This window comes from Copadichromis virginalis, linkage group LG10 (assembly GCF_057382275.1).
Source record: "Copadichromis virginalis isolate Kocher_CV1m ecotype Utaka linkage group LG10, C_Virginalis_male_GT1.1, whole genome shotgun sequence".
Lineage (NCBI taxonomy): Eukaryota > Metazoa > Chordata > Actinopteri > Cichliformes > Cichlidae > Copadichromis > Copadichromis virginalis.
In genome coordinates, this window is record NC_140627.1 from 28,779,949 (window position 1) to 28,793,108 (window position 13,160).

At 40.6% G+C, this 13,160-nt stretch overlaps 1 protein-coding gene across 1 annotated transcript; it reads left to right on the plus strand.

Moving 5' to 3' along the window:
- Positions 1–5,734: 5,734 nt before the first annotated feature.
- On the plus strand, positions 5,735–9,117 carry LOC146700738 (aquaporin-11-like). The gene is made up of 3 exons (XM_085470966.1): positions 5,735–6,400; positions 6,865–6,981; positions 7,254–9,117. Exons 1-3 carry the CDS (start codon positions 5,812–5,814, stop codon positions 7,358–7,360), a joined length of 813 nt encoding a protein of 270 aa, XP_085327092.1. The 5' UTR covers positions 5,735–5,811; the 3' UTR covers positions 7,361–9,117.
- Positions 9,118–13,160: the final 4,043 nt, after the last annotated feature.

Below are 13,160 nucleotides of genomic sequence, written 5' to 3' on the forward strand. Positions count from 1 at the left end.
GGTGCCATTTGTGAGTAGCTAATATCCGCCGAAGGGATGTTCGACTAATGCCACTCTCCAGTGACATGCAGCGAGTGCTACGCTGTGGGCTCTTGCTGAATGAAGCTAGGACAGCCACTGATGTTTCTTCATTAGTGACAGTTTTCTTGCGTCCACATTTGGCAAATCCAACACTGAACCAGTTTCACGGAACTTAGCAAGCAGTTTGCTAACTGTAGCATGGGAGATGGGTGGTCTCGTAGGGTGTCTTGCATTGAAATCTGCTGCAATGACCCGGTTACTGCGTTCACCAGATATCAACACAATTTTGATCCGCTCCTCACGTGTTAACCTCTTCGACATGTCAATGGCTGTGAACAAAGAGAAACTTGTAAATAACTCATGAAAGAATAAAGTTACGTTGAAACCAAGCACACCATTGTTTTTCTTGTGACATTACCAATAAGTTTGATGTGTCACATGGCCCTCTTCCTATTGGAAAAAAAACAAAAGTTGTATCCAAGATGGCCGACTTCTAAATGGTCACCATGGTCACCACCCATCTTGAGGAGTTTGCCCCCTCACATATACTCATGTGCCACAAACAGGACTTTAATATCACCAACCATTCCCATGTTATTACGGTGTATCCATATAAATGGCCCACCCTGTACACCCGCAGATAGAGCTTTGTTTACATGAACCTCTTAAAGCAGATAAATAGCTGCTTTTACACCATAAACAGAATAAATGTCTAGTAGTTCATCTTGTTTTGCTTGAACTTTTATTCCCACTGGGTGGGCAGACTCCCACTGCAGCTGCCGGACAGACTTTGTAAATATTAACAAATTCTGCACAAATAGGAAATGCCAAGTCAGGCAGATCACAAGCAGCAGCATGTGAAGGACAATGGTAGAAATAGTCTAGTTCAATTTAACATAAAGAAAATGTAAGAGTGTAAAGCAGCTTGAGTTCAGCCTTTATATAATGTAAAGCGGAGGTTGATGAGATGTTACTTAGCAGATTTTTTTTTTAAGTCAAAGTTCATTTTCTTTCCATCGCTGAAATGCTAATCAAACAGTAATTAATGGATGGAATAGCTCATTTTACATTCCAGACCAAAGCAGCAGCGGCCCAACTAATCCCACCATGGTAATAGCACTTCTGTACTGCAGGCCTGAGCTTTTACAGACATCATGTGAGGGAGCGACACGTGAGGATGCAAATGTCAAATGCAGGGAAACTGGTCATTAAAGTCTATTTGATGTCCAACACTGCAAACTTCCTCCAGGCATTCATTGTTGCTGCCCATCAAACTAAAATACGTTCAGTTGTTTGGATCTCTTGATCGGATGAGTTACGGGTTTTTGGATCATACCACAGCATCTCAATTAAAAATCAGTCCTAACCTTAAGCCCCAAAAGGTTGATTCTGATATAAAATAAAATAAAATGCATTTTCAAAACCATTAAGAACCAGTTAGAAAAATGGTAAGGACAAAAAATATAATTAGACAATTAAAAAAAAAAATCATGTATAAAACAATCTGCATGTATAAACAATAAAATGATCTTATGGATCGCAGGGAGTCACGTATAACATTTAATATGCAAAATGGAAACAGATTTCCAGCTACTAGTCAGGAGTCCAGCAGAACCAGATGAAATCAGGTAATTGGTGCTTTGTTCAGTTTAACATGAGCTGCAGTAATCTAGTGTCAGTAATCTAATCTGTGTCTTAACAGAAAAGAATAACTGCATATTGTCTGCATAGTAATGTAAGAAATGCATACAAAGAATGTGTCCAGAAATTCATCCCCGAGGGTCACTGATGAGGCTATCCATTTATTAATATGATTTCTGAAATATTTGATAAATATGATGAAACGTCTTTTTAAAGAAGTGTCAGAGAAACCAATCCAACTCCAGTCTGTCAGAGTGAATGGTATGATCAATGATTTGACTGGAATATATATGAAAATGTGTTTTTGCCCTCAACCACTCCAAGTAACTGATGGGCCACAGCTTTTGAGGATTTTAAAAATTATTAGAAGTTTGGAAATGGGCCTGTAGTCAATGCTTTTTCTTTTAAGTTAACAGATGACAGTGGCTGTTTTTAAGTAATCTGGCATGCACCCAGATGATAGATAATAACTCCGCATCCCTGGTTGAAATGTATTTTTGATGCACCATTAGAAAATGTATACTTCAGGCAACTTGCATGCCTTTGGACTCTAAAGACACTGCAGCACCCGAAGGGAACTTCTGATATTAATTTTCTCACATTATTGAATGCATATAGAAAATTGTATCACACTGTGTGTAGGCTTTTCTTGCACAGAAAGACAAATACTTGGCATGTTGAATAAACCTACATAAATGATCATCAACACCAGACCCTGTCGATGGTGTTAAACAGGAACTGATGGTTGTGCCTATTATTGCTAATCAAGCTAGAGAAACGGGATATTCTTGCATCTTTTAAGTCAGTTGAACGAGGTTAATAACTACTTTGTGTGCTGGTAGCCCACATGGAGGTTTTTTCCATCTAGGTTCAGCTTTTCTGCTCTCTCATCTATGATGACAAATATGATCATTGATCCAAGGTAAAAGAACGACTGGAGCAAATTTGGATTTTAAGGAGGCCACATTATCAAGAGCTGCACAATTAGAAGAATTAGATTAAATGTAAGATCAGATGAAAGCAGATTTCAGAACTTTGAGAATTCAGAGCGGGATTTAGGAGGCTGCTGATAAACAAACTAATTCTTTAAAAATTGTTGGGTGGACAAAGTTCCACAAGGGGGCAGCAATCCCCAGCCAAATCTGCTTAATACAAAAAAATAAGGAAATAGTTTAGAGTAAAAGATTTATTGGACAAAGATCTGCAGTTAAGAAGGCCAATAACTGTTAAACTGTCAGGCTGTGATTTACAGGGCACAGGAATGAAATTATTAGGTCCGGAAGTAGAAATGTGATCATTTTGCCCTTATTACAGGGATTGGTAAAATTGGTATCTGAAGAATGAGGTTAGTGAGTTACTAATTAGAATAATGGGCAATGATTATGGCTGAGCATTATGGTTGTGGACACAGGAGGCCTGTAAAGGGAGCTAGTACAGAAAACCGAAGTACAGCTCACCACATGAGCTGGAGAAAGGATAGAGGGATGTAGACAGACGGTATATTATTACTGTCTGTCTGAATTATTACTTATTATGCAAATCTTACATCTCAATGTCAGTGTACTCCATTTTTATATTGCATTAGCGTAACTGCAGCCACCTGGAGCAATTATCCAGTGTTTTTGGGAACACTGGGGGCAAATATTGATAATGTATACTTTATTTATTGATCCCGTGGGGAAATTCCTCTCTGCATTTAACCCATTCACTCCTTGAAGCAGAAATAAGCACAGCTGGATAGAATTATTACTTAAATCTCATCTATGCAAGTCTTACATAGACATGGTCAAGAGGACCTACTGAAATTCAATCTAAGCATCAGAATGGGGCAGAAAGGTGACTACACGTGGCAGGCTGGTCTGAGTATTTCAGAACCTGCTGATATGCTTGGCATTTATCCAGTGAGTGGCAGCTCTCTGGGCAATGGCCAGACCACTTTGAGCCAATAGAAAGACAACAGTCTGAATGCACAACATGTAGAACCTTGAAGCAGAGGGGCTACAGCGGCAGAAGACCACGCCAGCAGAAAGAAAAGCTCAAAGGCAAGTTCACCGACACTGGACAAAAAATGTTGCCTGATCTGATGGGCCTCCATTTCTGCTGTGACTTTTGGATGGTAGGATCAGAACTGACCTGTTTGGATGGGGAACAGGAGATTAACATCGTGCATGAATCTGTGTGTGTTTCAAAGAACGTTGCTGAGTCTATGTCAGGCACTAGCGTGGTATACCAACTAAAGTGGCCAGTTAATATAGGTCAAAGGATGCTGTGCAAACAGAAAACCAGTTTTCATGACTGTTGAAAACTTCTCTCTTACACAGTAACACCATATCCATAAAACATGGAACTCCCCCCTCTACATGTAGAGGATCACCACCACTGCACCCTGGATATTAGCACAGGGTGTATGAAAGGTGCTCCAATGCCTTTCTCCTGCTACAGTTCATGTGCACACACCTGCATGATGTTTAAAACCTGTCAGAACAGGTTTTCAATGAACTGTCTGATTTCCGATGCCTCTGCCTGAACTTCTCACTGGTAGCGAGGTCAAATGTTAAGCCCTTCAAAATATTTACCTCCCCATTCCTGATTTGACTTTTCAAAATAAAGCATGGGTTCCTATGGGACACTAAAAATAACTCGAGGCCAAACAGGAAAATTAATAGTCAGCAGGTCTGGGGTGCACCCCACCTTTAACTGTGTCAGCTGAAGTAACTCCACCCTGCCTGTTAGTGGATGAAATCATGCCTGTTTTTTGTTTTGTTATTTGTTATTTAACACTTTGTAGACAGAAATGGAACCAAGCGCTATAAGGAACAGACCAGTTCGTAGTTACAGAGGACTATGAGTGCCAACATGAACAAATACATTGTTAATTAAATGTATCAATTAAAACTGGAAATATTTAATTAAATTGAATCATAATTATATATTTAATCAATTTCCCATTGTAATTTGACGCATTTTATTAAATATGTAATTATACGTTTATTTAATTCGTTTTGGCACTCGGGGCCCTCCAAAGTGGTGGACATTTAATGTCATTATTAATCCAAAAATTCTGACTTGCAAAAGTCCATCTAAAGGCCAACAAAGAGACCGTTCCCACTCACATTCACGTCTAGGGCCAATTTAGAATCACCAGTTAAGCTAACATTCGTGTCTTTGGGCTGTTGAAGGAAGCCAGAGCAGTGTGTGAGTATAGTTAACTAAAACTAAATCTGCTGCTGGTAATTTGACTCATTTTTCTGGTTTTGTACAAAACCTCGCCACATATTGGAAAAGCATTTCTTACAGAAAGAGCATGGAACTATGTGCCTTTACAGGCATGTGTGGTGTGATCAGCAGGAACATGAACTGCATAGAAAGTTACAGCAGCAAAAGAAGAGGACTGTCCCCACGTTTGAGCTTTGAATGGGAGAAATGGTGACTGCATCATATCTAAAGAGAGACTCGGTGAAAACAGACTCGATACAGAGATCAGTCATGTTTTACAATGTTTATAATTAATATTCTGTGTTTTTGTGCTTTTACCCCATTTATTTTATTTTATTTTTTTGCATTTACATTACATTATACAGATTTTAATGCTGTCACAGGTATGTGCCGGTTTTCCTTTGTTTAGATTTTTTTTTTTTTTTTTTTAAAGAATAATACAGTAAATTAGAACTGCGTGTTGTAAAACATCGAATTACAAACTGAAAGAGAAAGTGCCCTCAGGCTGACTCTTGTAACCGGTTTGATAAGGATGCTTGCTGTGAGTAATCCCGCCAATCACTGCAGCTCCCCATTTATTGCCCACTTTTAGTAGTTGGCCTTTAAAGTCACTGTGGATTTATCTATTTCTTTTTACCACGAAAACATATTACACCTCTATGGAGTTTTTTTTCATGCTTATATTCTGACTGAACATGTGGAACAAAGCGGTGTCTCGCTGGCACTTAAGTATTTTGACTCTAAATACTTTTAATTATCAGGCATTCAAATCCCCACTTTTATTTTGAAGGCGGTCTCAATCCGTGCGCCTTGACGCAGCAGCGTGGATCAAGTAGACTTTACTCTGACAGATAAGTCCTGAAAGTTGCCCCCGTCACGAGGAGCGGCTTATGCATTGAGGTCAGACCGTGTGGGGCAGTGAAGAGCCGGGAGATGACCTACCTGTGGGTTTCCGTAGCGGTGCTGGGGGTTTCGGTGCTCCTCAGCGAGCTGATCCGCTCCGCAGCGCGTGTGTTCCCGAGAGATTACCGGATTTACCTTCTGGAGGCGGCGTCCACATTCCAGCTCTGCTGCTGCACGCATGAACTCAAACTGCTGGGAGACTCGGCCCACCTGGAGCTCAGTTACGGCCTGGCTCTCACCTACACGGTGACTCTTGTCCACTTGGTAACTTTCCAGGACGCGACCTGTAACCCCACCGCGGCTCTAGAGAGTGTGTGCCGCGGGACCCGCAGCTTAAGAGCGGCCGGCGTCCTCATTATGCTCCAATTCGCAGCTGCCGTCGCCTCGCAGTCTTATGTCGCCTCCGTGTGGTCGCAGGGTCTCTCCGACATTCACCTGCAGCACCAGAGCACTGACTTCAGGTGCTTCGATCCCCTAGGCGGGACGCTGCTGGAGGCCGCGGTGGTGGAGCTGGCCTGCGCCTTCGTTTTCCAGGCTGCCTGCATGCACGTCCACAAACTGGACGAAAGACTCCAGGTGCACTTCATCGCTGCTGTTGTAACGGCAGCAGTTTATGCAGGTGTGTTAATGAGGGGCACTTCCTACTCTTCACAAGTCTAAACAAGTAAATGAAACCCCCTTTAAATAGAAAGGGTCACAGTTTGTGCCCCGTACACCGCACAGACCCGGAAAACTTTTTTTTTTTCTTTTTTTTTCTTTTTTTTTTTAATGTTAAGAACAATCCTGCACATGAATACTGGCAATCACCCTGCCATGGTTTCTGTCAGAAACATTGTACTGTCCTGGGAACCACAACATAGACCCACAAGAAATCAAGATCTAAACGGCACAACTAAAATACTGATCACAATCCTACTAAATCCAGAATTTAAACCATCCTGTCAGCCTTTGTTCTTGCAAAAGTGCAATTATTAAATGCAGCAAGCATGCATATTTACCCTCCTCAGCATGTGGGTTAAAAGTGTAGATGGTTCCATGCCCATAAAGTAAATTAATTATTCTTCCATCTTTTGTTTTGTGCAGGTGGAGAGATTTCCGGAGCCGTTTTCAACCCAGTATTGGCCTTCTCAGTTCAGTTCCCCTGCAGCGGCCACACCTACCTGGAGTACTGTTTTGTGTACTGGCTGGGACCAGTTTTAGGTAAGCAGCAGACTGGAGTCCACTCTTTATGATCTCATGTCCACTTTTAGATGTGAGTGTGGTATTTGTTGTCTTTTCTAACTCTCGGCAAATAAGATAACTGACTAAGCGCTCAGGACCGACCTGCTCTACAAGCTACTCCATGGTTCGATTAGGATGACTGTCCTCTAAATAAAGAAGCTTGGCCTGTCATTTAAATGCACGACTCATACCTGACATATGTCTGCTTGTTGTTACCAAAATAACTTCCTGTGTCTAACGTGTGTGTGCAGGCGTGGTGAGCTGCATCCTGCTGTTTGAGAAGATCATCCCTTTCCTGTTTGGTGGGAGTACCGTTGGGCTGGACGTTCCTGCCATCCAGAAAAAGAAGACCCAGTAGGTGCGAGGGGGAAAAGCCGTGCCTGTTTTATTCCTCATGTCTTAACGGATAACAGCAGCACAGCCAGCTTTTGTTTTTCTTTTGTTATTAATGCTGCACTGCAGGGTTGCCTCACCTTCAAAATGTCTGTGAACACATAAAAAAACAATACACACTGTAATGTGTGGGTACTGTCAGGGTAAAACGCACTTTTACTGTCACTGAACAGCAAATGTCAGCTAAGCAAATACACTGTTAGAAAGCTGGCAGCTAATCAGAACACAAAAGTGGCTTCAGTTTCTCACTAAAAGATGACAAATGTGCTTCATACAGAGGCTCAAACCTGCTTTTAAAACACTATTTTAAATGTTAAAAATAACATATGCATTCTGTGGCTTAAGGTTGACCTAAAATCTTAATTCTTCTTTCTTCATGTGCAATTAAATGTTAGCTATAATACCACTGCAGCTACCAAAAAGCATAAATTTTCTAGTTGCCCTACATTTAACAGGAAAACAGCCCTGGATATGCACGGTTAGTGCCATTTTTATCAATAGTTATTTTCATGAATCTTAGTCTTAAGATTTAAGCACAAATATTTAAAGTATTGCCAAAAAATAACGTGAAAATTGTCATAAGCACAACAACGATGAATGTATGCACTATTAAGCTGAATGTATATTTGTGCTTATGTCATCGCACATGTGACAAAGCTGAAGAACAACAGAAGCGCACAGATTTTAAAAATACGGACAGAGCACAAGCAGCTAAGTGGTTAACATGCAAACAAGTAGGTGTGATGGTGCACCTACTAAAATGTATCTTTTTCTCTATGAAGTCTGGTAGATTCATGACTTTAATTATTTATGCTGCTCCCTTATTTCCCATGAGCGTCACCACAGCGGATGGATCCGGCTTGCACGACCCTTCCATTTATTTTGGTTTGGCACGCCATTAGGAGTACAATAGCCTGGGTCTGTTCTGGATTGCGGGAGCCACATTCCAAGCTTTTCTTAAGCTTGATATCACTGATATCAGGACATGTTTTCAGAGGTGTGAAGAAAGATCCCCGGTTCGAGACCAGAAGAAGACTCCAATCCATTTGAGGTTGTGCCTGGAAGGTTATTCTGTGTATGGATCAGCTGTGGCAATCTCTCGTTAATAAGAGAGCAGCAGAAAGAATTTAAGACACATGCAGCCACGTACAATCTCCAAATGCCATAAAACAACATTATAAAAGTGTTTAATTCACTCTTATTGCCAAACTGGGTGTTGTTGGAGAAAAGGACTGCAGATGTTTGGTTTTATTAACCATGTTTTCAAAGCCTTAAACCTTCAGATGTCTTGCTTTTCTACTTCATGTAGCATGTTAAAGAAAACTGGACCTCAGTTGTAGGACATGCTAATGGTGATGGTTGGTTTTGGGTGACTAAACCTTTGATCTTTTATTGGTTTAATCTCACGTTTGGCTCGTTAACGCGTCTGTCTGGTAGTTTACTGTATTTAAAGGTTCAGGTGCTAGAATTATACTGTATGTGGTGCTGGTGGGACTTTGGTGTTTTATTTTTGGGGCACAACACTGAATCTGAAGTTTCTGTGCGTAAAGACAATTGATCTTAAAAAACTTCTACAGTGCCAGTTTCTGATTGTAAAACTGGGATAATTATTTTAAATAAGAATGTGGTTAAAAACATTTGTCTGTGAACAAAATGTATAGTGGTTTTCTATAATGTTGTAATTTAAATGCAGTATTTTGATTAAAAATATGTCTGAAAAATGTTAAATGCTGTGTTTTTATTGGAAGGTGGCAGGGAAGTTTCCATGCAGACATTCGTGGGTCCTCGGATGAGGAATTGTAGTCATTTAGATCCAATTTGAGGATAAATACAAAGACTAGCCAAACAAAATCTGCCTAGAATGTGTGTAGTGTAGTTTATATATCATACATACAGTAAATGTGTCATTTGGGGTCTTTTCATCAGTGAAACACACAACCAAGTGACGGTTAATCTCCTCTCTCTGAGGTTTGGATTATCAGAAACAGAGATCCAATAAAATCCCCCCACCCCCCCAACCATGGCTCACATGGTGCTGGTTACACAACACGACCTTTGTGTCCTTTCCTCCGCCGCCGCCTCCTCTTCCTCAGGCGTCTCACACTCTCCAAACAAATGCCCAACACCAGCGTCTCCGTTTTTCCTCAGCGTGGATCATCGTCAGTGCAGAACAGATGACAAACATGTGACCTTCGGCCCCTCAGCCTGTTAAACGAATGCACGGCGTTCCTTTAGACCTGCTGCTTGGTTGACAGAGCGGCACGTGCTCGATGGTTTGTAAACAAGCTTCCTCCTACTGACGTGGTTACAGATTATCTCACAGTGTGCCGTTTTAGAAGAGTGGTGCTAAAGTTCACAGCCGCAACAAACTCCTCTGACCCTCACTCTCATGACACGAGAGATTATTTTATCTCAGCAGCGTTTACGATGGTGACGAGCAGCTTTATGTGGCTCTGAGCTTTAAGTGGACTTTCATGCTTTATTATGTAAGAGATACGAGGATCTGTGTGTCTGGCTGCTATTGATCCGGTGATCTTTTGGTCGGCAAGTGAATGCATAAACACAAACCAGACCACCAAATATTTGCAGCTGTGCAGTCTAATACTGGGGATCTTCAGAGAGCTCCCAAACTCTCTGATAAAGAACTTCTGAATTTTGGGAGAAGTTGTGAAGTATCTGTACGCTCATCTGTGCTGATTCAGAAGCCTTTCCTGTTTAAGAGAAAGTGACTTAAGCTGGAGATGGAATAATTAGTAATAATAATAACTATAATAATACATTTTATTTGAAGGCGCCTTTCAAAATCCCAAGGTCACCTCGCAAAAAAAGACAAAAGGAGCAATAGTCATAAAATACATAAAATAGTCAATAGTGTGACAGTCATGTGAAGGATCTGAACTGCTTTTATATTATGGGCCTATTAGAAGCGTCAACACAACAGATTTAACAAAGCTGTTTTTAAACCTTGGTCGTCTGCACTTTAGGACCAGAAACCTCCAGGTCGGGGCTTTTAATTTTCCCCAAAGTCAGCGGTAAAACCCACAGTGAGACAATTTATGTCACTGTGACCTACGTCTGTGGAAAAGGCATCCTGAAGAGCTGACCCTAACCCCTTTATATATTAATGTTTATTTAAGCTAAACAATAAAATGTCAGATGTAGCAAAAATGACAGAAATTAAAGCTCATATATGCAAATTTATATTTAATTACTTTTTTAAAATTTCCACAAGGTTCGATAAACACTCCAGGGTTAGACTGCTTTATTATACATTGTGCTTTATTGCAGTTATTTAATGTTTTCAGGGAGTCTCTTCTTCCTTAATTCAGTTTTTAATGTTTTTCTATGGTGGGCTCAGTATTTATGTGTTTGTGAGGCAGGGAGGTCAAGGGCTTTTTGGTACATGTTCATGTCTTGTTGGCAGCTCAAACAACAAAGGGTGCAACTGCAACTCGTTTCTAGCCTGTTTTTATTTTCTTATGTATCATTTATGTATTTTAAGCGTTATAAGGGTCAGCTGTTTGTGCATGTTTTGCATTTGTAAAACGAGCACAGTCGACATCAGGCTTAAAACCCATTTTATTATGACAAATGTACAAGATCGGATTCATAAGAAATAACAGTAAAGTTAACCAAAAAAAAAAAAATAAAATGTAGGGAGCGGACAAAACGTCACCAACCAGTCTACAAGGATCTATACACAGTGGACAGGGTGTCTTTCCTCCCAGATTCATCATGAGGTAAATAGGAAACTTAACACTTCAGTCATTGGCACAGACCTCCTCTTTCTCTTTATTAAGCTTTTATTTCTCTCCATCCCTATGCAGGTCTCGCTACGGGTTATTTCATAACCATGAGATACACATTTATACATTCTCCTTATCTCTGTGGAGAATATAAACAGGGTTACACACAGCACACAGACACTCCTTTGCTCCGTCTCGACCCACCAGGACACGCACCTCTGTTACGTCTGTAGAACCGGGTTTCTATATTCTGCCCAGCTAATCTAAAAGCTAAATATCGTGTATAGACGCCTATGCTGTACAAGCAGCACGTATAGGTTTTTGTCTTGGAAGTCATTTTGGCCGTGGCCAGTATCAAAACGGTATGATAAATAGTGGTTTATCCTCTGAAGACCATGCTGAGACTAATTTACAAAATATTTTACAAACAGGCTTCACTCCCTCTCAGTCCTTGATTATTTTCCACGGCGACGTCCCGTTCTTCCCCCTCGAGCTTTAGCAAGTCAGCGCATGCTTACCCCGTATGCAGTTTCACTGCAAATTAACACGCCTACTTCACGAGTCCCTCAGCACAAATGCACCAGGTCAGGAGATCCTGAAAGCATGCCAGAGGGTTTTTTTTTTTGCGATTTTCTTACAAAAACTGTTGTGCCAATATTACTTCCCTACAAAAGAAAACTATAAGAAACTCATGCAATCCCAAAGAATTGCTCGATATATTTTTCCATGGTTAAAAAAATGCCTCTAAATATATTACAGCAAAAACTACAGATATACACACAGACTGGTTCCAGCAGAGGTCAGTGAAGTCATTGGTTTGCCTTTTCCCCCCCCCCGTTCCCCTGCAACCCGACACATCGCTTTAAAACAGTTTGGTTTTCATGATCCTGATCTGATCCGAACCTGAGCTCAGGATTATGGAAACGGCTCATGTCAGAGGAAACAGGAAGATCCAGGGGAGTGGAATAAGAGAGAAAACAGGCTTTCAGAGCCGAGTGTTGTTTATAACGAAGGAGTATTATGTCTACATTAAAAAATATATATATTCAAAGGATGTTTTTAAAAAGTCAAACCAGGGAGTTATTTTGCTTCAACTAGGTGATCTTTTTCTGGATATTTTAACCCCATTCTTTAATGTAAACCCTAACACTCCTTCATCCATTTAAAGATACTAAAAATCTAAAGACCTGCAGGCATCTCCACCCACAAAGAAAATAAGACACTTTACATTATTTCCTCAAAGAGACAACAAATAAATGTTTAGATATACAAAAAAAAAATAGATTTACTGAAACCATGAATCACATGAAAGCGATGAGAAGAGGCTAGTCTGGATCAGGAGGGAAGGAGAGTTTCACCTTTTGATTTGGTTTCTCCAAACAAACTATAACCTGAAAGTTCAACCTCTGATGCTGATGGCAGTGCGCGTGTAGTTAAAATAATTATATATGTATACAATATACAAAAGCTACTCTAACATTCAACGACAAAAAATTAGGTTCAAGGGGGGGACGAACGAAGGTTGGTCACATATATACATTCACACCTTCATACGATGAAAAGGAGGGGGGTATATTTGACTGATTAACATTGACAAAAAAAAGGGGGGGGGCGTGGTTTAATAACAAAATACACACCGGATATGATCAGAAAGAACCAATAACTTATCAAATACATCCCTCACATGAAGCAGTAGCTCATGTTAGCGCAGCACAAAGCCTAAAAACCGAAAATCCACCTGTAGCTCCTCTAAAGCTCCACCTGCAACAAACGGGCCATAAAGGGTTAATTAGTGAGCTTGAAAGAGCTTTAAAAATGCCCACAGGTGGATTTGACTGAAAATATCATGTTTAGGAAATTAAACATACATTGTTTTAAAAGTATTAACGAACAAAAACCTCTAAATTAGTGCCGCACCACGACTGCCCCGGCTTTCGTCGATTGTAACGTTGGAAGCATGTTTGTTAACGTTAAAAAAAACATCTGGTGCTAAAAGCTGCTGTGAAAGGTCAGCCTGCC